The following is a 24,819-nucleotide window of genomic DNA, read 5'->3' on the forward strand; positions in this document are numbered from 1 at the left end:
GAGAAAGGGAGAGAAAGATGGAGGAGGAAGAGAAAGCGAGAGAAGAAAGGAGAGAGGAGAGAGGGAGAGAAAGAGAATGGGGAGAGAGGGAGAGAGGGAGAGAGGGAGGGGGAGAGAGGGAGAAGGAGAGAGGGGGAGAGAGAGAGAGAGAGAGAGAGAGAGAGAGGTGTGGAGTGGGTCCATCTGTTTGTCAAAGAAGGGCCCAGGTGACTGAGCACACCTTGGGGATCCTCGGGAGCGGCCCTCTCTCAGCTCTGGGTTTTGACTAGAGGCCTCTGAGGCCCTGCAGAGTCTGTGACCCTGGGAGAGCTGAGGCCTGGGCCCAGGTCAGCCTTGTGGGCTCTCCTCTCCCCCCAGCCTTCAGGATGAGGGATGCCCTTTTAACCTTCCCCAGTCCTTGGCCAGGTGAGAGGGGCCATGTGCCTGTGTGTGTGGGGAAATTCTCCTGCCAGGATCATGACGCTGCCACAGAGGAACAGCTTGTGATGGGGGGCCCTGGAGCCCAGACGCCCCTTGTCCTCTGTGGCCCACGTGCTCTCCTATGTGGGGCACACCTCTGGGGGCTGTGGACAGGCCTTGCCTGGATGGCCGGAGCCACACTCAGGTGGCCTCTGCTGCTCCACTTGGGGTCGGGGAGAGAAAGGGAGTTTTAATGTGTGTAATTCCTGTCGCACTCTAATGAATTCCTCATTAAAAACTATTCATTTTCTATTACTCCAGCTGCAGCTTGGCTCTGAGCATGCATTTGAAAACAGGACTTTTGTGATTGCAAAGAAAAGAGAAGAAAGGGGAGCGGCCTGGCAGCTCCCCCTCACACCCACCCAGGGCACAATGACCTCCCGCGGGCTCTGCTGCTACGGGGTCTGCTGCCACGGGGCACAGGGGCCACATGGGGCACCCGCTGAAAGGGGACATTCGGGGCCTCTTGTTTGGGGGGACGTGCCCCCTCCCCCCTCCTTTTCTTCCTCCCTGAGGTTCCCTCCACGGCTGGTTTCCATAACAACTCCCCGAGTGATGAGGGAGGCTGGAACACAGCCGTGAAGGTCCCCAAATTGGAGGTGTTGCTATAGGGAAGGTTCTCTCTCTCTCTCTCTCTCTCTCTCTCTCTCTCTGGTCTCTCTGTCTCTCTTTCTCCCCTCCCCCCCCACTTTCTCTTGGCCTCTGTCTCTCTGTGTGTCTGTCTGTCTGTTTCTCCACCCTCCCCCTCCTCCCTCCCTCTCGTCTCTCTGTCTCTGTCTCAGTCTCTCTCTTCCTTTCTCTCCCATCCATTCTGCCTGCCTCAGGCTTCTCTGAGTGGGGGCAGGGGCTTCCCTCTCCTCCCTGGGAGAAGCCAGCAGGAGGGTGAAGAGCAGGAGGGCCCAGCCTAGCCCCCTGAGCTCCCACCAGCTTCCCAAAATGGAGCTGAGCATTGTGGGGCACGGGAGAAAGAGAGCACGGCTAATCCTTGGAGCTAGCCACACTCTCCTCAGTACACTATGGATTTCTAGTCTAGGAGCAGAGGATCTGGGGAACCATTGCTGGGCAGTGTGGAGCAGTGGGCAGGGCCTAGGATTCCCTGGGAGTCTCATCCCCGGTCTCCACTAGCTTGCTGTGAGACCCCTGGCTTTGGCTTTCTCACCTGTCAATCAGTCAGTCAGTCTACAAGCATTTATTAAGTGTTTATTATGTGTGCCAGATGCTATGTTAGGCTGGGGATGCAGAGAGGCAAAGTAAGGGTGGCTGAACCAGACGGGGCCCTTCCAGCTGAGATTTAGCACACAAAGAACAAAGATGTCTCTGAACTGTGATGGTTACCGTGGAATGGGAGGCGAGAGGTCCAGCTCACCATGGACCTGGCCTTCGGACCCACTGGCTCCCGGGAGGACGTGTTTGTGCGTGTGTGTAGATGTGTGGTCCTATATGTTTGTGCATGTATGTTCATGTGTGTTTGTACGTGTTTCCACGTGCAGGTGTGGTTATGGGCCGGTAGTATTGCATGTATGTGTGTGCATGTTGTATGTATATGTTTGTGTTGCATGCATGTATGTATTGTGAATATTTGTTTTGGACAGTATAGGTTTGTATACATGTGTATGCGCACATGCTTGTGTGTTTGTGTGTATACCTAGTTGTGTATGTGTGTACATGTTGTGTTTGTGTGTGCATGTGCGTTTGTGGGCCAGTGTCTTGTGTGTACACACATAGTGCATTTGTATGTTTGTGTGCGTGCATGTATGCATGTATTGCACATGTTTGTACTTTGCAACATTGGTTTGTATATTGTGTGTATGTGTGTAGGTACACATGCTTGTGTGTTTGCATATGTGTGTACATATTGTATTTACATGTGCACACATGCGCATGTGTTTGTGCATGTGTGCACTGTGTGTTTGTGGGTCTGGGTTTTGTGTGTGCATGCATATTTGTACGCATATATGTACGTATTATTCATGTTTCTGCTGTGCCGCATAGGTTTATGTATTGTGTAATGCACGTTTGCACACATTTTTGTGTTTGTATATGTATGTATGTGCATATGTGTGTGTGTTTATTTTGCTGTATAGGTTTGTGTATGTGTGTATGTCTGTGTATGTGTGTGCATGTATGTACGTGCCTATTATATCTGTGCGTGTGTTTGTGTATGTTTGCGTGTATGAGGGGGGGCAGTTCTCATGAACACCACCTTCTCCCAACTGTCCTAAAAATTCCTTGGGGTAAAGGGTCAGCTGTCTCCTCCTTTTGTCTTCCCCCTTGACCACAGCTGACATAGCAGTCATTACTAATTAGGGTTTAATGAAATTAATTTCATTAAATTCATTTCACAGAATTGCAGAATTTTCACTCTAGAAAGGGACCTGAGAAGTCACCAAGCCAGTGTCTTCCTAGAACAACAGAAGCTTAGGGTTGGAAGTGGCCTTGGAAGACCTTCTAGTGCAAATGTCTGATTTATGAGAAAGAGACTGAGGTTCAGAGAAGGGACATGACTGACAGAGGTGCACAGGTGGTGGATCTTCATCAGCAGAGGGTGTTCACACTGGGGAGCTGCCTGTACTAACGAAATTAGAGGGTGAGGGAAGGAAAGAAGGAGGGATGGAGGAACGAAGTGGGGAAGGAAGAAAGAAAGGAAGGATAGAGGGAGGGAGAGAGGAAGAAAGGAAGGAAGGAAAAGAAAACAGAGAAGCTCTCTAGTTCATCCCCCCCACCCGGCTTAATGAGACATAGGAGAAAACTAAGGCAGCCAAGAGAAGGGCAGTGATTTGCCCAAAGCCACAAAGGAAGCAAGTAGAAGAGGCAGCATTTGTACCTGAATCCCCTCATTCCACGTCCAAGGCACTGTCTGCTCTTCATTCTGCCAGTCTACGGCTAGAGGAGTCAGGGAGGAGGTTCTGGGGGAGGGGAGAGCTGAGATTGGTAGGGTGGAGGTGGGGAAGAAGCCTTCAGAAGGATAGAACATTCTCAGCATGGACCACAATAGAATCAGAGTGGCAGACGAACCTAATGGACAGTGTGCTAGACCAGAAGTCAAGAAGATCCAGGTTGGGATTACACTTTGAGCACTTATTAGCTATGAGACACTGTAAGCCAAGTAATATTATCCCCATTTTACAGATGAGGAAACCGAGGCTCAGGTTAAGCTACTTATCTGTGGTCGATCCTTTGATAGAAATAGTGACTGTGTAATAATCTTTCTGAGCCCCCCTTTCTCTCTGTCTTTGTCTTTCTCTCCCTCCTTCTCTTCTTTCTCATTTTCTCTCTTCTCTCAGTCTTTCCCTCCCTCTCTCCTCTCTCTGTCCCTCTGTCTCTCTCTCTTCATCTCTCCTTTCTCTGTTTCTCTGTCTCTGTTTCTGTCTCTGTCTCTCTGTCTCTCTCACACACACACACACACACACACACACACATACACACACACACATTGAGTTTTATAAACTTTAAAGCCAATCAATGACAGTCGTGATCACTCTTGGCAAAGGGGTACAGGCAGCAGGGACAGCGTCCCGGCTAAAGGTCCGATGTATCTGGGTCGGGAGGTGAATGGGGAAATAAGGTTGAAAAAGCAGACTCTTGAAAAAGCCGGGAGAAGCGCCCCCTTCTCAGGGACTCCCAGCGGAAGGTTGGAGCTGCTGGCGGTCAGGGCCCGCGGGGGAGGCCAACACTCTGGAGTCCCCCATTGTGGGTTTGAGCATGGAGTCTACTGCTTATTCGCTGAGTGACTATGGGCTGATCTTTGCTCCCTCTGTGCGTCAGCTTTTTGATCTGCAAAGTGGGGATAAAAATCTTTATAGTGCCCACACTCCTCAGAGGCACTGTCAGGATCAGCTGACATAATGTACAAGGCCCTTATGACCATAATGTGTCTGGCACATAGTAGGTGCTCAGTAAATGCTAGTTGATTAAGTTCTCTATTTCTATGTTGTAATGAATCATTATCTCCTGTCCGAGAGCAGAGTCACCTCTGAGAATGGGTGCAGTGCACAGGATGCTGGAAGTCAAGAAGACCTGAGTTCAAATCCTGATTTGGACATTTGGTAGCTATAAGGGAAAGTTGCTTCATCTCTCTGCCCCTCAATTTCCTCATCTGGCGATCACAACATCTGCGGCACCCCTTCATGGGATGGAGGTGAAGCTGGAATGAGGTCCTCTGGCAAAGTGCTTTGCAAACTACAAAACAGACTAGAAACGCGCCTGCAATTGTTGTCATTCGTCCGTTTCATGATCATTTATGTGCATCATTATTAGGAATGATAATTACTTTGCTGCTTGTCTGTGCTTCGTGCCCTCACCCAGGACGTGAGCAGGGATATGACCCAGACCCAGGAAACAGGCGAGAAGGCGGCGATGGCTGGCCTGAAGAGGGAGACCTTTGGGAGGGCCGTGCGGGGGCATTTTAAGGAAAGACTACCCGGGCAAATGTGAGCAGGCCTGCCTCCCAGAAAGGTCACTGTACACGCCATCCATTTTGTAGCTACAAATAACATTACTAAGGGAAGTCTGGCCCCCTACTCTGCTGGCCTCCTAATTCCATTAGGATCAACAGGAAATGATGCTCAGCATCTGTGTCATTCTGAGTCTTGGGCGGCTCAGCTAAGGCCAGCCCTGTCACGCCCCGTATCTCGGAGAATGTTATTCTCTTGCCCTCAGAGGTGGAACCTCCTGGAGGGGGCAGGGATCCTCCCGCTTTGGGAGGACCCACCAAGGAGCTAGTCCCAGCTCTGCCCGCGAATGGCTCTGTGACCTGAGGCAAATTGCTCCACTTTCACAGGTTTCGTTTCCACTTCTTTAAAGTAGGGCCGTTAAGCCCTGCTTTCCTTACAGATGCCAGCCAAGATGGTGGATTCTTTGGAAAGCTTAAAGAGACATCCCCATGGAAAGTACTGATCGAGTGGGATAATTTATGTAAAGTGTTTTGCAGATCTTAAAGCGCTACATAAATGCTGGTTATTATTGCAATTCTGGGCATGGATGACATAAGGTACGTGGGCATGTGTTTCTCGGAGGGATTTCCGTTTTGTTTCTTGGCTTATAACCTGATTTCACGTCTTCAGAAACACATGGCAGCTATGATGTACAGAATTCTCCTCTGCTCAGCCCATGTCTCCTGCCCCGTGATGCTCTTGTGAGGCCCCCTGGTCCACCTCCGGGGTCAGGACCATGCTTTGGTGCTCGGGATGGATGAACGAATGCCTCATTCTAAGGCTGCAGACTAGGTCTCTGGGGACAGAGGTCCTAGCGGAATGGCAGAGGGGCTTGTGGCCCCTCAAGGGAGTCTAAGAGACAGGGATGTGGAAGGCTTCCTGTTTGACTTGGCCTCAGCCAAAGGGCAAGAGTTGAGGGTACTTACGCCATGACAATCACGCTGAAATCTAACCAGTTCCATGGGTCTCGGAGAAAGGTGAATGCGTTTAGACAAAATCCTCGCGCCAATATTTTTACCAATGACTCAAAGGTATAAATAGCAGTGAAAGTGTACCTGGAAGAGAACGGGAGAAGGGTTATAGCACACGTGGAAAATGGGGGAAGTGTACATTTGGGACATTGTCGGGGGAAGCAGGGAATCATGGCTTCCTCAGGTGGCTCCTCAGCATGCAGAAGGAGAGTCAGATGGCCCATTTAGACCAGGCTTTTCCTGAACAGCTGAGCTGGATATGGGCCTGAGTCTCCGGGCTTTGTTGAGGGGGGAGGAGCGTACAGATAACTGCTTAAGCTCTTTATTCCTCTCATCGTCAGTTTCAGTAGTCAATCAGCTGGTTGGGCTGTCAGGTAAGGCACAGAAACATTGATGGGGGCTCAGGAACACTTAGACCCTGCCTGTTTACTGGGCTGTCAAGGAAACCATCAGCCCTTCAGCTGGGAATGGTAGAAGATCAGGCAAGGAATGCAGGAACACGGCTTATGGCAGCTAGTGGATCAGTTCCTACTTTGATGTTAGCATTTGGCAATGGGCCGAATCCGCAGCATCCCACAGGGGTCTCTTTACTTCAGATGATGTGGAAATTCAACTCACTTGTGTTCGTTGAACCTTTATTGACCATCTCCCTACTGTGTGCCAAGAACCATGCCAGGCACCATCATAATAAGATGACTGATCAATAATTGGACACTACCAGCATTGTCCTTGTGCCAAGGAATAGCTGCTCTGGAGCACGTACCTAGAAGGCTTGTAAGCCTCATAGCCACTGGCTTCTTTCTTAGGTCTACCAGCTATCTTCCCCACCTAGGACCAAATCCAAATTCTTCTCTTTATGTTTGAAGCTGGCTTTTACTGACTTTGGACTCATCACCCATTCTTCTCCTCATACTATTCAGCTGAGCTGGCATTCTTGCTGGGTCTTACACATGGCAGTTTAAACATGGCATTTTCTCTCTTCATGCCTTTGCCCAGGCTGTCCCCCCTACCTGGGATGCCCTCCCTCCTCATCTATATCTCTAAGAATCTCTAGTTTCTTTCAAAGCTCAGTCCAAATACCCCCTTCTAATGAAATCCTTTCTGAATCCCTCCCATATAATATATGGGTGTGTGTGTGTGTGTGTGTGTGTGTGTGCATATTTACAGACACACATATAGATACAGCTATATACACCTAGACACCCCTACTCTCAGACACAGATCCCAGCACTGGGCCATTCACAACTGGGCTCCACCTGCTCTTTCCAGACTTTTTTTATCCTGTGCTCATTCTAGTCGAGCTCCCGCATTGACATAGGCCACCCCTCCTGACTGGAATGGGCTCTTTCTCCATCTCTCCCCACAGTAATCCTTTTCTTCCTTCAGTACCCTTCAGTACCACCTCCTCCAAGAAGCCTTCTCTGATTCCCCACCCCCCTCCCCAGCTGAAAGTGTTCTCTCCTCAGACTTCTTTGGGAACTTTGCCTAGACCCCTACATTACCTGATCATGCTCTACCTTGTATAGAACCATGCCAATTTACTTCACATTTAGGTTGTAATAAGCCCCTTGAGGGCAGGATCTACATTGTACTGTCTTTCCTCTTTCTCTCCCCACAGTCTCGCACACAACAAACACTTAATAAATGCTCATTGAGTTGCATTCTATGAAGGGAACACATCTTTCCCTCTCTTTGGTCACTCAAACCTCTTAGATCTGTAAGTTGACAGGGCCTGAAAAGGTTAATACGCCTCCCCCTTTATGACAAGGGGTTCTTCCAAAGCCAGGGCAGTGCTTGGAATGGGACACAACAGGGCTGGGACTATATCTGGAGTTAGAGAATCTGGGTCCAAATCCTACTTTTACAATCTACTACTTATGTGACCCAGAAAGTCACTTCTCCCTGTGCCTCAGTTTCTCTCTCTGTCAAAGTAGGGAATTGGATCAGATGGTCTCTGAGACTCCTTCCAGCTTTAAATCTATGATGCTGCTGATGTTTCACTCTGTACCTATTAGACCTTCAAAATGGCCCCATGGGCAGTGGAACTCTGTGAGCATTCCAGGGTCCCTACAACTCACGGGGCCTCAGAGACTCAGAGCACCCGTTCACCTACCAGTTCAGCTTTTGCTCTTCCCCCTGAACTCATCCCTCATCGACTGCTCTGCATAGATCTTGGATGTACCTGCTTCTCTAAATGTCATCTCTACCATTGGAACTCAAGCCCTTGAGAGCTGGAGAATGGTGAGTTTGCCTTTCTCTGTCTGCCGCTTCTTTGCACAGTGCCTGGAACGCAGTGAATGTTGAATTTCTTGACTGACTGGTTATCTCTGAGGATGTGGTCTGCAGGCTGCTCTGAGTTCCCAGAAGGCCTTAAGACTAACTCCTTCCATTGAAAAGGCATCAGTTCAGGAGCCAGGTGAATGCTGCCATCTTTGTTACCTGAAGGAGGTTGTGGAAGTAGGTGGGGCAGATAACCCCATGGAGCAACTGATGCCCCAAACAGTGACCCTGGAATGTATCTATGTTTTCAAGTGTATCTATGAGGGTGAGCCTCAGTCTGTGTCCCAGGGCGATCTGTTCCCCAGTGGGTGCCAAATCAAAGCAAAACCATCCCCTACCGCACGGTGGGATATCCAGAAACTGGTTTATCAAGATCTTGACTCATGAACGCAACTTTCAGAAGAGACTTGAACACCTTTACAGAACACCTAGTCAGAAGCTCACAGATTCAGAGTTGGAAGAGGTTCCGGTACCATTTAGTCCAGGCTCCTCATTTTGCAGATGGGGAAACTGGGGCCCAAGGAGGTGAAGAGATTTGTGCAAAGTCATAGTCAGTAAGCTTCAGAGGTGAGATTTGAACTCAAGTCCACTGATTCTAGAATATCATATCTCCGATCTTTCCTACTCACATCATTTGGGGGAGAGGGAAGCTTACCCAGAAAGTCAATTGGCTTCCTGAAGGCCGGTTATCACTGAAGGCTGATTTCCTTCAAACGATGCCAAGTGCTCCAGATACTCATGGAGAAATCGTTTAAATTAGGAACTTAAATTTGATGGGGGAGCAGAGCCTAGAGATTTTGCCTAAAAATGACAGGTATGATTAGGGGAGATTGGGGAGAGGGAGGGGAGGCTCAGCGGCCCCTCTTTGCCACAGTTGGGCCTTAAAGCAGGGAAGTCATGGGGAGCCATCCAACCTTCCAGGTCCCTGGAGGGTAGCTCAAATGGTGGGAGGGAAATAGTAGGAGATAGCAGCATCCTTAGAAGGGCGGGGCTGAGGCACCCAGAAAAGGACCATGTTCCACCTGACAGAGGAGTGAATGAATGATGGAAAGGGTATTTATCAAGTACTTACTATGTACCAGGCACTGTGTTAAGATTTATGGGTACCAACACAGGCAAGCAAGGCAGTTCCTGTCCTCAGGGAGCTTCCATTCTAAAGACAGGAAGGTGCCTCTAAATGGCTGTGTGACCTTCAGAAAGTGAACGCACATCTCTGGGCCTCAGTTTTACCCCATGTTCAGGGATTGTAATGGGTCTCTCCAGACACTGAGTGCGTCTGGAATGAAGTGCAAAGAAGGCACTAGGAGGGGAGGGAAACTGGAGAGAGATACTTACTCCACATACTTGGTCCATGGCGGGGGCTCGTGTTGGGCCATGAACACGCAGTTGGTTAAAATGGTACACATGATAAACATACTGAACAGAGTAGAACACGGGAGTTAAGGAAAAGCCAGTTATGGGAAACTGAGCCCCACCACAATTTCCTCCAAGACCTTCCGTCCTCCTCCCAAATCTCGTCCAACATCACTCAGCCCTTACTGGGTTAGCTTATGTCATTGATTGCTGGGCTATTATCATTCCACAGAAGATTATTGTACATTAATGATCAGTTGGCATATCATATCAAGATACAGTAACCAGGAAAAATTGGAGTAATAATTACATTAACTGTCCCCATCCCCACCCCCAGAATCACAGCAGTGCAACCCTGCTGGGGGGGCAGGGAGTGGAGTGTGTGTGGGGAGGGGTGAAGATGTTGGGTCTTTACCTGCAGAGGACATGGATGTATTTGTGGCCCCAGCTTGAGGACTCAGAGTACTTTGGGAAATAGGACTTGCTTTGGAAGGATAAAGGCAAGATCATCCTACTGATTTTTTTTCTTCCTCTCTGGCTTTTGTTTTTATATCACAATTTCTCTTAACCCCCAAACCCTACTGAGACACCTCCCTCCCACAAACCCTCCATTAGAATAAAGGAAAAAGCGTAAGCAATACCAGGAGAGGCAGTAAGAATGTTTGAAAGTGAAAGGTATGTCACATTTCACACCCATGGTTCCCCACCTCTCCATGATGACCTTCTCTTCCATTTTACCAGCAAATCCAGATGTCAGCAAGGCGGAGGGATGGAAAAGTCCTTCCAAGGATCTTTCACATCCTGCCTTCCAGATGAGGCAAGGCTCTCATTCAAATCCTCCCCTCTCCCCTCCAAAGGTGCCTGCAGGGCCTTTGGGAGACTCTGTAAAGGAAGTAATGATGGCTACAAGAGTCTCTGATGAATGAGATCAGAGAGCCAATCAATCAACAAGCATTTGTTAAGTGCCTACTATGTGCCAGGCATAATGCTAGGCAGTATGGACAAAAATGGAACTCGGGGAATCTCCAACAGGATGTCCCAGCTGTACCCTGGACCCCTTCATAGGCTCGACCAGCGGGGCCTGGTATCAACAGGCCCTCCCTTTCGCTAAAGAGCAGCGGGAGGTGGGGCTGGGAACCTCTCCATTTTGGAGAATTCAGAGGCGGGGGCTAGGAGCCGTCAGCCCTGGATTCTAGAACTCCTGGATTTGGCTGAGGAAGCTTGGAAGAGCCGCGGGTCAAGGAGGACACTTCATTCAGCGTGGGCTGACAGATGGAGTAAGGGACCTTGGCTCCCCATAATCCAGGAGGGAGGGGAGGGAGCGCCTCATCATCCATGATAATTCAACAGACAAAGAAGTTCTGAGGCACCCAAAAACCCCTCGGGAAGGCCCTACCCAAGGACAGGGGAGGGGAAGGAAGGGGTCAAACAGGTGCTTAGCCTACAAGCCCATGCTTTACAATATTAAATCATTTGACCCTCACAACAACCCTGAGAGGCAAGTGGTATTTTACATTTTACATTTGAGGAAACTGAGGCAGGCAGAAGATAAGTGACTTATCTAGGGTCACACAGCTAATGTCTGAGGCCAGATTTGAACTTGGGTCTTCTTGACTCCAGGCCCACAAAGAACACTGGGTTAGCAAACTGCAGACCCAGCTTTAGGGATCAGATTCTAGGTCTCTGTGGGAGATAAGCCAAGACCCTATTCCAGTTCTAAATCCTATGATCCTACCTCAGTATCACCAGTGCTCTGTCTTAAGTAATTATTAAAAATAGATATTTTACATGCTGCTTTAAAATCTACAAAGACTGCTTTAGGCGCATTGCCTCATACCTAAGAAGTTAAATATGCCATGGGTAATTATTCCCATTTTACAGATGAGGAGACTGAGGCTCAGAAAGGTCGACCTATGTGCCTAGGATCATACAGCTAGTAAGTGTCACAGGTAGGATTTGCACCCACATCTCTCCAGGCACACATAGCACTCTCTCCCACTATTAGAGGCCATAACAGGAACCACTCCAGAATGTGGAAGATTCAGCTCGATTTTTCAAAATGCCCCAACGGGTTAAGAATGCCATCATGGACGAAAGGGGCACGCTAAGTCTTTTCTTAGCTTGTAACACCTCCCACCTGACCCAAGGGACCTCGGGGGTCCCTCCCTTCATGACTGGAGCAGCTCTGGACGAGTTTCCAACGTGGGAGGGCCCAAGTGCTCAAGCCTGCGACAAGCCTCCTGCCGGGCCGGCCTCGTCTCTGCGGAGCCCTGCTGTGTGCGCACAGTCGGGTTAATTCAGCATCCACCACCCCCAGAACGAGCTATTCCCATCGGCCGGCTCCAGAGCCAGTAATTGTACTCCAAGGGCCTTCTCCCTCCAAAGCCAGAGCCCCAACATTTTCCATTCCCCGGCCGCAGCCCTCCGGCTGCTGCCGCCCAGGAGAGCAGGCTCAGAGGCGAAGGTTCAGAAATCAAATTCAGATCAGAGGTGGGGGATTTCTGGTGCTGCTGCTGCTCAATCACATTCCTGGATTAGGGATGTAAGTGCCCAACTTGGAGAAAACAAAGGATTGATTTCGCTGAGGCAGACAGCAGATCACCTTCTCTCTAGGGCCTGGAGAATCTATTTTTAAAAAGATTCAGACCAGGTTGGATGCAAATTCAAACCCAACCAAATCCTTCAGTAATCTTTCCAGGGAACTAAATCCATAGAGAGCTTCTGGAATGTTCTCCACTCAGGCCCCTGCCCTTGGGGCCGGTTTGTTTTCAAAGCGTTGTGACTTAACTCCAGGTCGACTCAGAATCGCTCGTTAATGACAGGGCTGAGTGTTCTTTATCACACCTGGAGGAAGGTGTGGGAGAGCCACAAGGCAACAGCCCGCCAAGGAGGGAGCCCTGCCAGCCCCGATGCCCCCCTCCACCATCTGCTCTAAAGCCTCTGTTTATTTTCCTCACCTTCAGCCCCAGATATTCAGCCAGAAGACCAGGGTTTTTAAAAGACGTATCATGGAGTGACAAGAACTCGGGGAACATCTGTAGTCTGGTCCTGGCACTGTCTGCAAATTGCATTTCACCGGTGCCCCTAAGCCTGAGGGACCAAACCCCTCCACCACACTGAGCCTCAGTTTTCTCCTCAGTAAAATAGGTCCTAAATGTGTCCTGTTTCCAGTACCTGCTGGCTGTGCCCTGGTCAGGTCACTTGACCTCTGGTCTAGGGCAATGGCATCAAACCTGAGTCCTCTATACAGTTTTAAAATGTATCGTGACCTATGTTTTATTTTGTTCAATATTTCCCAATTTAATGTTTGACTCCTGCTCTAGGCAAATCTTTAAGTCTCCAAGATGCAGGAGAGGTGAAGATCTGCATCAGTGGAGGAAATTCCCTCACCTGGGAATGCCTACGCCACAGGCACAGTCCCCCTAAAATGACCACTAAAGTGCTCTTCGGATGCCTTAGCATGAAGGTTATTCTAGGGGCACCCAAGTTCTGCCAGGCCTGAGCAAGCTGGACAAGAACAGAGTCTAGGCCCAGGGATGGGCCATGGTCTGTCAGAGAGGACCATGCCTGGGCTTTCAGGGGAACTGATAGGCTTTTAAGAAATCTTTCCTTCCTTTTTTTCCTCTCCCTCCCTCCTTTCTCCTTTCTTTTCTTCCTCTCTTCCTTCCTCCCTCTCTCTCCCTCCCTCCCTCTCTCCCCTCCTCCCTCCCTTCTTTCCTTCCTTCCTCCCTTCCTTCTGCCCTCTCTCTCTCCCTCCCTTCCTTCCTCCCTCCCTCACTTCCTTCTTTCCTTCCTTCCTTCCTCCCTCCTCCCTCCCTTCCTCCCTCCCTCCCTTCCTCCCTCTCTCTCCCTCTCTCCCCTCCTCCCTCCTTCCTCCCTCCGTTCCTTCTTTCCTCCCTTTCTTCCTCCCTCCCTCCCTCCTTCCACTATAGCCACTCATAAAGACTGTCTCCCAGCGTCTAGAGGCTCTCCTCGGCCGCGGTGAAGGCAGCAGCCACACCAAAACAAAGCTCATACGTGAGCTGGAAGAGAGCTGGAAGGCAGTCTGCTCTAACCCTTTCTTTTCACAAGTGGGGAAAGAGGCTCAGAGAAGCTCATTGGATCTAGAGGCAGAAGAGATTTCAGAGGCCATCTGATTCAACTTTCTTATCATATAAATGGGGAAACCGAGGCCTGGGGAGGTCCAATCTCTCTCTCCAGGCTACACAGATAGTAACAGCCAGAGATGGGATTTGAACCCAGGTCCTCTGACTGTATGCTCTTCAATGGAAGTCGAAAAGCTAGAGGGATTTCTGCCCTGCTGACCTGGGAAATCTGCTGTTAAGCATCATACGAACAGGAATTTTATAAATGCAACAATTACCAATTACCCCGCATTCACCCGGGACTTGACCATGTACAAAATGTGCGTCTATAAAGTACGCCAAATACTTTTTTGTGGACGCCTTTGATTAAAGGCGTGGGCTGCCTCCACTGGTGCAGGTTGCAACCTTTCCCCACTCTCCGCCCTGGGGGGCTCTTTACTATGTCTTGCCACCACCCAGAGTGCTGACTGACTTACTCGGCTTTTGTAGCATTCTGTGTATGGCAGAGCAGAGGTCCTCATTTGAATCCAGCAAGCATTTACTAAATATAGTACTTACCATGTGTGAGGTAACCTGGGCGAGTGGAGAGAGGGCTGGCTTTAAGATCAGAAAGGCCTGGGTTCAAGTCTTGCCTCTAAAACATGATTACCACATGACTGGGCAAAACACTTAATCCCTCTGGGCTGGTTTCTGGGGTCCCTTCTAGCTTGACTTCACCCCGGGTAATTTGTATTTTTAGTTATGGGTGTCCTGGGGCAGAGTGCTGGCCTTGGAATTAGAAGTCCTGAGTTCAAAACCAGCCTTGGACACTCACTTTCCTCATCTATAAAATGAACCGGAGACAGAAATGGCAAACCACTCCAGTATCTTTGCCAAGAAAATCCCAAATGGGGTCATGGAGAGTCAGACATGACTGAACTACATCAAAATGCGTGTGCTTACTGAGCCCCCCAGAAGAGCGTAAACTCCTGAAGGACAGGGCCCGGGTCATTTTTGTCTTTGTATGCCCAGCACGTAGGATCCCCAGTGCCTGGCACACAGTAGGTGCTTAATAAATGCTTGGCAAGCCAAAGGGAATGTTGAGCTTTGATTTTACCAGAATTTACTTGGAATCTTTTACTCCAAGGTCAGGGCCTCAAAGTCACCACCATTTGGGGCCTTCTGCAAGCCCAGGACATGGGGCACTCTGGGCAGAGACAATTAGCCAGGGCAGGAAGGCCCTCGATCCTAGGCCCTGGCCGGCACTGGAGCTCCCCACCCCCCACATCTCCTTGAGCCAGGGCTCCTGCTGACAGAAAACGAAAACCGAGCTGAGAGAGACACTCCTGGCCATATCACACTGATAGGCGGCCGTTTCTCCAGGCCCGTGTTCCCATGACCGAGGCTCTGGGCCCCACACTGGGGGAGATAAGGGCCCCTCTGGAGCAGCAGCGAGGCCCTGGCAGCTAGTACAGCATCAGCTCCTGCTGCCTGTGTGGGGCTGGGGGGAGTAGGGGGACATCGCCAACATCAACACCTTGGACGTGTCCCCGATGGCCCTGCTGGCCCTGGGCCAGCTCCCAGCCCAGCTGATGCCCTCATATGGTGTCAGGCAGGGGATCCTGGTCGAGGAGGGGCTGCCCCCTGGCCCCCTGGCTCTTCTCTCCCAGCCTGGCCCCCTCTGCTCCTCTCCTGTCTGCCAGCTCCCGTTTCACGGGCTCTTGATAGGGACAAGGTGTCACTGTTTCTCTGCCTGGTTTGGCAGGCAGTGGTCTGCTGCCTTGGGTGCCTGTCCTCGGGTGCTCCCCACCAAAAAGGCCAGTTCCCTGCTCGTTTCTTGCGGGATTCAACAGCCTCCCACATGGCCTCTCTGTCCTCAGTCTCTCTTCCAGTCCATCCTGGGCACCACTGCCCATTCTCCTAATGCATAGCTCTGATCCCATCACCCCCACCCCAGCTCAAAAAGCTTCCATGGCTCCCCTAGATGGCACAGTGAGTAAGGATGCTAGAGGCAGGAAGTCCCCAAGTTCAGATCCTGCCTGAGACACTTACTAGCTGTGTGACCCAGGGTATCCCTTAACTCTGTGCCTCAATTTCCTCATCTATAAAATGGGGATACTAACAGCACCTATCTCCCAGGTGGTCAAATCCATCCTTCAGGACCCATCTCTGCCTATCGCCTGGAGACCACTCTGTCCTCCTCATGTTTCATCATTGCCTTCATATATGAGGGGAGGTATAGGCGGGCGAAGGGTTAGTGCAAAGGGCTCTGGTGCTCCAGTCAGAGGACCGGGTTCAAATTTTGCCTCTGTCTCCTCCTATCTGGATGACCTTGGCTAACTCACTTAATTTCCATGAACCTCAGTGTCTCCATCTGCAGAAGGGGGAGGGTCAGTAAGTCATCTAGCCTGGTGATCCCCCTCTCTTTTCTCACAGAGCTGTCGGGTTCTACCCATGCTTACACCTTAGCTTCCCCAATTAGACTGTGAATTTTACCACCTTCTTCATGTCCCACACGCCCATGGCAAGTGATGGAGAAGCACCTGTCAATTAGGAGATGGACTTCAGAGCCAGAACGCGCTTCCTGAGCTCGGCTGGTCCGCTTGGCCCCCAGGGCCAAGCCAGTCATTTGTCAGCTTGGGCCAAAGGCCTGTGGGAAAACCCCCTATATGTGTGTGTGTACCCACATATATACCCCTATATATACATATAGACATATACACACACACACACACATATATACATATATATGTGGTGTTTTCAAATAACTTGTGCTAATTCTGACCTACTTAAGCAGATCAGCCCCTTCTGTGCCAGTACATCCTGTGTTCTGGCGGTGCCCTTCCATAAGCCCACCTCAAGGGGCCACCCAATGTCTCGGGCACCTTCCTTGGGCTCTTCTGACACTCTGAGGATGCCAGCTGATACATGGGCTGTCCACGTCTCACCCCTCACTTCGTCCCCAGGCCCAGCTCATCTCCTGTGGAATCTGACATTTCTCTGTTGACATCTTTTAAACCACACCTTCCTAATTTCTTGTACATACGAGGTGGCGACCTGCTTCTGCCTGCCATGGGCCTCTCCACTGCCCTTGGAGTGACCCTGAATTTCTGTTTGGAGACTGAGTTATTCCATGACTCACAATCATACAAGGAAGAGTTATTGGCCCTGAATTTCACCGACATCACAGTTGTCTCCCTTGGCAGGGGCAGGGGGCTTTCAATGTAATGAGAATCTACAGGGGCTGCCTCTTCTACCACACTCACTTAAGACAGTATGGCAAGAGCATGGGCTTTGGAGTCAGAGCTCCTGGGTTCAAATCCTGGCTCTGACCTTTACTCCCCATGTAATGTGCAGTAAGACCGTACACATTTTGTTGATAGGTATTTGTTTGCGGGCCATCTCCCCTGTTAGACAGCAAGCTCCTTGAGGGCAGGCCTATCTTTGCCTCTTTTTGTATCCCTCACACTTAGCCCAGTGCCCGGCATGTAGTAAAGGCCCTCGGCCTCCTCGTCTGTGAAATGAGGTTGAGCTTGAACGTGCCTCCAAGCTCCGGGTCTAGGATTCTAGGCTGCTTCCTTCCAGGCCCAGGTCTGGGGTCCTCTCATGGGAAGTTCTGCTGGGACGGGGCCCCAGACGGGCGCCGGGGGCAGAGAGAGAACTAGAGGACGCCTCTTACGGAAGGGATGATATTTTTAATAGCAGCATCTGGCTCAGAATTGTGGTACCTATCTAAGGCCTTTTCATTTAATAGCAGAGGAAGGAGAGGAAGTGACTTGGCCACAGTCGCCCTGAGAGGCGGGGCCAGGCTTCGGTCCAGGGTCCTCCGGCTCTGGATCCTCTCCACATTCCACTGCCCTTGCAGTGACCCTGTCTACGTGAGCCCAGACACCTCCTGACAAAGGCAGGACGGTAACACGGAGCTTTCCTCCTATTTGGACCCCAGGGTTTTGTGGGCCCTCCCTCTGTCCCCCGAGGAGCACATCGCTGAAATCCTCATAGAAGTAAACGGGAAAATAGGACTCGAGGTGCAGAAGCCTCATTACACTCCATTTCCAGCAGAGTGCTGACGATAAAGCAGGCAAGCCCTGCACGGTAATTGTTCGCTAATTAGTGCACACAGACGTGTTTTCTGTCTCTAATTACCTCACAAGCACCTGGAGAGTGGGGTGCCTGCTGGCCATTTCTTCTGGCTCCCCCTCATCTTCCTTGGCACATGGGCATCTGGGAAGGGCAAAGTCTGGCCTGTGGGCGGGCTCCTCAGAGGTCCTAAACCTCCTCGAAGTGGGGCTGGCCAGGCCAGGCTAGACACCGTCCTAAGTAGACGGGGCTGCTCCAGGCTACTGAGGTTTTCCTCTGTGGAGCTCAGCCTCTAATGCCTTCGCGGCCATGGTTGTGGAGACACTGGTCACCAGCAGAAACAGGGCACCAAGTGGGTGGCTGGCTAGGCCCGGCCCGATGAGGCCACGTCCACATGTCTTTCCTCAGCAGCTGTGGCCTCAGCTGGTGCCACGAGTCTCCAGAGGCCTCCCCATGGCTTCCCTGGGGGTTGGGGGACCACCAGGGTAAGAGCAGGCCTACGATCCTGGACTACTCCCTTCTCTGCCTGCCTTCCCCAACCTCGGAGGCTCCCAGCGGGAGCTCAGCAGGAATCCTGGGGCAGGTACAGCCTAACGCTGGGTTCCCAGGGGGGCTATGTATACTCTAAGCAGCCTCAGGTTGGTTAGAAACCTGGAAGAGAAAACTCCACGGAGCCCTCGGTGACAGGGAGAAGGAGACTTGGCGTGAGGCTGCTCCCCTGGGGGAATACAGAGCCAGGCAAGCTCCTTCCCCAACCGACAAGCCTCACTCTCCTCATCAGTGAAATGGAGAGGTCACACCTGCACTCCCTCACTTCCCAGGGTTGTTATGATGCCCAAATGAAGTAACAGATGGCCGAAGAGCACCTTGCAAGCCTCCAAGGGCTATGTGAATGTCAGCTGTGACTATGATTAGTCATGGCCCAATTCCAGGCTAACACTTCCTCCCAGCAGAGAAGCCCCCATCGGTGGATCACTCTCTATAGCTTCCCTGACAATAACACCATGAACCCTGAGAGGTGATGGACAATAACACCAGGAGCCCTGAGAGGTGATGAGATCATGGATCTGGAGCTGGAAGGGACCCTAGACTAGGGAGCCCTCTAGCCTAACCACTTCATTTTACAGATAGGGAAATCAAGGCACAGAAAGGTTAAGTAAATTGCTTAAGGTCACATGGCAGAACCTAGGTCCTCTGATTCAAAGCCCAGGGCATCTTCATGCCTTCTCTGAGAGAATGCTAGACCTGGGGTCCATAATCAGTCAGTCAGTCAACAGTTCTTATCAAGTGCCTACTATATGTTAGGGATACAGACAAAAATGAAGTGGTCCCTGCTCTCAAGAAACTTAAGTTCTTTCAAGGGAGATAAGCATATACCAGATAGAAATGCAATAAGTAGTGAATACCTGGATTCAATCCCACCCCTGACATTTTCTAGCTTTGGGAACTTCAGTGATCTTATCTGTAAAATGGGGGTAATAATTTCTGTAGCACCTACCTCATCTAAAGGCAGCCGAGTAAAAAAAGACCTGGTCCTGGAGTCAGGAAGAATGGAGTTTGAATCCTGTCTTAGACACTTATTAACTCCAAGAAACTTGCTTAAACTCTGTATCCCAAACAATTCTTGAAAACAATAAATGCTAAGCAGGTTCTGATTGCATCAGGAAGGAATAAGGAATGAGCATTTATTAAGCACCTACAAGGTACCAGGCACTGTGCTAAGAGCTTCATAAATATTACCTCATTTTGTCCTCACGACAATCCTGGGGACGTAGGAGCTGTTTACCCCCATTTTACAGATGAAGACACTGAGGCCCACAGAAGTGAAATGACTTGCCCAGCTAGTAAGTGTCTGCTGCTGGATTTGAACTCACATCCTCCTGACTCCAGGCCCAGGGCTCTATCTACTCCATCCCCCATCTGTCATTAGTGCAAGGTCTTCACTCAGATTCTCCTACGTGGTGACATCGCAAGTCTGATAAAAAGAAAAAGTCTAGCTCAGGATTGCTGTTAGGTGTAAACAACACTTAGCACAGTGCCTGGCACACAGTAGGCACTTAATAAATGTTTAGTGACAGTCTGATTGATCGATAAGGCACAAATAGGTAAGTGAAACATTTGGTAACTTTCAAGTGTTTTATAAACAGTAGGACCTGCATTCAAGGACGTTCTCCACAATATGGTGGTAACCCTGCCCTTGGAAGGATTAGGAGCTTGCTGGATTTCTTTTAATCTAGAGCCATAACCATGGCAGGTCGAGGCTTTGTCTGAGGGTACTGAAACTGAGAAGGCCCAAACGGAACCTAAGAAAGGTCCAAGTCCTAGATCTTTGGCTGGCGAGCTATGCAACCTCGGGCGAACCAATTCACCTCTTGGCCTCAGTTTCCTCATTTGTAAAATGAGGGGACTGACCTAGCGGGCTTCTGACATCCCCTTTAGCTCCCAATTGGGGATCCTTTGAGGTATTCAAGGCCTGCCTCTTGTCCAGTCCTCACACCTGTGTGTGACCCTCAGGCTCAGTTTCCTCATTTGTAGTTTGGGGAAGGGAGATTGGACTGGAGGTCCTCTAAGACCCTTTGCAACCTCGAGTCCTTGATGCTGTAGGCCCAGGCCCTCCTTTAGCATGAGAAGAAGGACAGACCCAAAGGGAGAGAGCAGAGCTGCCCCTGGTAGACAGCAGCCATCTATGGAACCATTAGACAAATTAATTCTCCTTTCCACTCCACTGAATTTGTCTTAATTACTTTCTTTGGGTGTGGTTTTCTCATTGTGAATTCCTGAATCAATTCCAGGCCCATTTCACACTATGTGTCCTGGGAACCCAAAGAGCTTGTGATGGCCTGGCCCCAATCCCCTGCTGGGGAACATGGTCCTAGTAACCATCGAGAAAGACCTTCTAAGCCCGTGCCTTTCCAGCGGCTGGAATTAGGAAGGCAACGAGAAAGGAGAACCATGGAATGGGACGAAGGCAGCCAGAGCTGGCCGGGACCTCGTGGGTTCCACCCCCCTCAAATGACAAAGGAGAAAACTGAGGCCTGGACAGGCGGGACCTGGTAAGTAACAGAACCAGGATCTGAAGCCAGGTCCTTGGGCTGCGTCTAGATCGCTTTCCTCTCTACACCTTCACCTCCTCAGCTTGGTCCGAATCATGAACCGCCCCGGCCAAAGCTCCTCCCAGGCCTGCTGGCTCCCATGCCCAGGTCACCTCCTCAGCGCCCTGAAGGCCTGGTAATGCCCAGGTAAACAGAAGAAGCGCCAGTCGCAGAGAGTCACTAGGAAAACTCCCAGACCTGATAATTCCTGGGACGCAATGAATATTAAGCTAATTTGTCAATATTGGCGGAGGCTGAGGGAGAGTGCTCACTAATTACTTCAATAAGGGCAATCTCTGCAGCTGTTTGACGAGAGCCCAGTCAGAAACAGACACGTGGAAGGGCTCGACGAGGCTCTCGAGTTCAGTGGGCCGGTCCTCTCGAGGCTGCTGGGCAGCCGACGCCCTCCGACAGCAGGGCGAGGAGCTGAGTAAGTGGCATCTCTCGAGCCCTTAGAGAGGGACGAAGGGAGGGCTGGCCTCGGCTTCACAAAGCGCTGGGCTCAGAGCCATCTAGCTCAATCCCTCTCCTTTCACACAGGGAGACATCGAAGCCTGAGGAGCAGTGACTTGTCCAAGGTCACACAGGTAATGAACATCAGAGACTCCCAAGCCAGGGCTCTGTCCCCTGCCTTTAGTAAGGGAGCCTCAGTTTCCTCCTTTGAAAAATGAGGGGGCTGGACCAGACGGCCTCTAAGGTCCCTTTCACTCGGAGATGGGGAGGCTTTCAGTCCCAATCCTGGGCAAAGCCTATGAGTCTCCCCCGACCCCAGGGAGCTGTCCCCAGCTCTGAATTACAGATGGGCTCCTGACCTGCCTTAGTCAATGAAGTGGGGCATTCACTCTGGGACTCAGGCCCCTACACCAAGGAAATCACAGGTCTGACAAAAGTAAAAGTAAACAGAAACAGAGCGGCTCGAGGTTTGCAAAGCGCTTCTTAGAGCCGGGACTTCAGCTGCTCCACCTCCCTGCCGAGTCAGGAGATTTTTGCTGGGTGCCCACAAGGGATAATCACCATGAGGAGTAAAGTGAATACCTGACGTTTCCAAGGTAAGCCCCTTTTAAACTATATAGCCTGCCAAAGGCTTTACCTGCCCATTGATGTCTAAGCCTCCCAGGGAGGTGGGTTTCAAGGTCTGCGAGGCACTTACAGACGGGAGCTCACTTGGTCCTTGCGAAGCCCTCTGTGGCAGGTGCTACCAAGCCCTGGAATGTCAAAGCCTTTGGCCTGGGAGTGGGTGCATGGCCCTTGGAATGGCCCGTCCAAGCAGGAGCTCCTTCCTCCCTCCCTGCTGTGATCTCTCTCACCCCCTGCAGGGGCACAAGAAGCTGGGCCCATCTCCCATTCTCACACACACTCACACACACAGACACACACACAGACACACATAAACACACACAAACATGCACGCACTCACAGAGCGTGGGAGGGAGGCATTAGCTCCTGAGAGAAGGCAAAGGGCCCCAGTGTTCCCACCAGACTGATCAGCTAGTACAGGGGGCTGGAGGTGAAAGCCATACTATGTCTGCCATCCCCCCTCCCAGGTAGGTGAGATTAGGTTACAAGCAAGCCTGAAGGCAGCCTGACAGAGAATAGAAGTCACACAAAAGGCTAGCCCCAGGGAGGGATGTGTAGAGGGTGAGAGGGCAGCCCCTGGCTTTGTCTCAGTGACAGGCCGGCCTGGTAGGGGCTGAGTGGATGAATGTCGAACAGAACAGCCTCTCGTCCTCTGTGGCACCAGCTGGTGGAATGACCTCCTTCTCCCCCTCCAGCTGTCTCTCTGAGTCACTGCCTTGCCACCAGGCACCCTGGGTACTCCCCAATGCCCTGGGCACTGCCCCCTGACAAAGGGTAGGGACCCTCCCGTTCCTGTGAGTCTGAATCAGGGAGCAAAGATGGGTGGGGGGAGGGGCCCTGACATCATATGGTATGTACATATCTTGTATTTGGAAAACTAGCCCAGGAATGGGGGGAAGGGAGAAAGATTGCTAAATAGTTCAGTCCCAGCAGTTAGGATTTGTGCCTATTGGAAGCATGGTGAACCTTTGGGCCAGGCATACAAAGAAGGTAGGATGACATTAAAAACAGATCATGCAGGGCAGCTAGGTGGCACAGTGGATAGAGTACTGGCCCTAGAGTCAGGAGGACCTGAGTTCAAATCTGGCCTCACACACATAACACTTATTAGCTGTGTGACACTGGGCAAGTCACTTAACCCCATTGCCTAGCCAAAAAAACAAAACAAAACAAAACAAAAAAACAGACCATGTTCCCCAGCTCTGTCATCCTGACTTTACAACCCACTTAGCCTTCCTGGGCCTCAGTTTCCCCATCTGTAAGATGAGGGGTTTGGGACTTGAGAGTTGCTCAGGTTTCCTCCAACTCTAAATCTATGCTCCTATGACCTAGTGAAAATTGCCTCCATACTGATATTCCCTAACCCATTTCTTAACCACGGTCCCAGAACAACCCATGTGACCTTCTAGCCCTGACCATTCTGACTATGATATCCCTGACAAGTGGTCATCCTGGCTTTTCTTGAAAACTGCTCCCTCCCACGCTGCGTGCATGTGTGTGCGCGTGTGTGTGTGAGAGAGAGAGATTCCTCCTCTGAGGATGGGAGATGGGCCCAGCTTCTTGTGCCCCTGCAGGGGGTGAGAGAGATCACAGCAGGGAGGGAGGAAGGAGCTCCTGCTTGGACGGGCCATTCCAAGGGCTAAGCACCCACTCCTAGGCCAAATGGGGAGGGGGAATCTGCTAGAACTGAGGCTGCTCACTCCACATGAGGAACGAGAGTGGAATTGAGTTGTCAGTTTCCAAGTACCATGTGGCCCCTCTGCAGCTCTCACCTGTTGTGAGGTCAGGTCAAGTAGAAGGCTAATCTTTCCCAATGACAGACCCTCAAAATACTCCAACACAGTTCTCCTGCCCCACCTAGTCTTCACAGCTTTGGACTAACACTTCCGGTTCTTTGAGCCGATCCTTGGATGGTCTGATCCCCAGGTCCCTACAGTTCTAATTGCCTTCCTTTGGACACCCTCCAGACTGTCAAGGTCCTTCCTAAAAGGTGGTACAAAGGACTGAGTGTAATGCTCAGGTGTATGTCACCAGAGTCAGTCTAGCAGCCCTAGATGAGGGCAGCTTTTCTGGCTGCTGAATTACACCACTGACTTATCCTGACCTTGCCATCGATGGATGAGCCAGTGTCAGTTTCACACAAACAGCCATCTAGCCACTCCTTCCCAATCCTGCACTTCTGCAATTGATTATTTAGACCTAAGCAGTGGACTTTACATTTTTATTCCTACTATATTTTGTGTTATTACTAGCCTCCATCTATGACGCACCATAGAGTAGTGGAAAGAGAGATGACTTTGGAGTCAGAAGTCCTGGGTTCAAGTCCTGCCTCTGACACATTCTCTCCATTTGGCCACTGGTAAGTCACTTAACTGCACAGTGTTCTAGGCAACTCTCTAAGACTATGAATTACTCAAGTTGCTGATCTGAGTGGGTGGAGAAAGTTTTCACAGCAAGAATGCCCTATGTTGATGAAATCATAGATCCAGATAACACTCCCAACTCTTGGCTTTGCATTAACTTCAAATGAGTTTTTGTGACACAGCTCCTGGGGAGTCAGGAGGGCTGACTCCCATTCAGTTATCCAGAAGCATGCAGGTGGCCCCCAGCTTTCCAGTCAGTCTCTCACAGAAGCCCTCAGCCCTCTCCCCACCAAGCAGCAGCAACACGTGTAGAGCCCCACCCATCCCAGGTCATTTCTAGAGGAGTACCCCCAAACAGCACTGAAAAGGATATGAATGAACCAAGATTTTAACTGCTGCTCTCCGGATGGGATGGAAGGGGCTGAGGATGTACAAGGCATTTGTGGCACTAAATCGGAAGATGGTTTTCCCTTTGTTCAGTACGATGAAGGTCTGTGGATAAAGAAAGAGAGATGGCAGAGTACAGGTTACAGAGCAATGGACCACTTTCAGATCCCAGATCCCAGAGCTGAGAGAAGTGGGAGCCTCCTGCCACAGGGTAGGCTGGGGCAGGGCTCTGGTGAAAGGGGAGCCAGCCCAGAGGGCCA

General features: G+C 50.7%; 1 protein-coding gene across 2 annotated transcripts in view; it reads right to left on the reverse strand.

Moving 5' to 3' along the window:
• Positions 1-24,819, reverse strand: part of SCN5A (sodium voltage-gated channel alpha subunit 5) — a 144,107-nt gene that overhangs the window by 115,313 nt on the left and 3,975 nt on the right. For both annotated transcript variants that reach the window (XM_027835826.1, XM_027835825.1), the window contains exons 2-4: positions 24,546-24,664; positions 9,479-9,568; positions 5,819-5,947 (exon numbers count right to left, since the gene is read on the reverse strand). In XM_027835826.1, the coding sequence (XP_027691627.1) occupies positions 5,819-5,947; positions 9,479-9,568; positions 24,546-24,664 (338 nt within the window). The remainder of the gene's footprint in view (positions 1-5,818; positions 5,948-9,478; positions 9,569-24,545; positions 24,665-24,819) is intronic.

This window comes from Vombatus ursinus, unplaced genomic scaffold, assembly GCF_900497805.2.
Source record: "Vombatus ursinus unplaced genomic scaffold, bare-nosed wombat genome assembly UNPS02014817.1, whole genome shotgun sequence".
NCBI classification, from domain to species: domain Eukaryota; kingdom Metazoa; phylum Chordata; class Mammalia; order Diprotodontia; family Vombatidae; genus Vombatus; species Vombatus ursinus.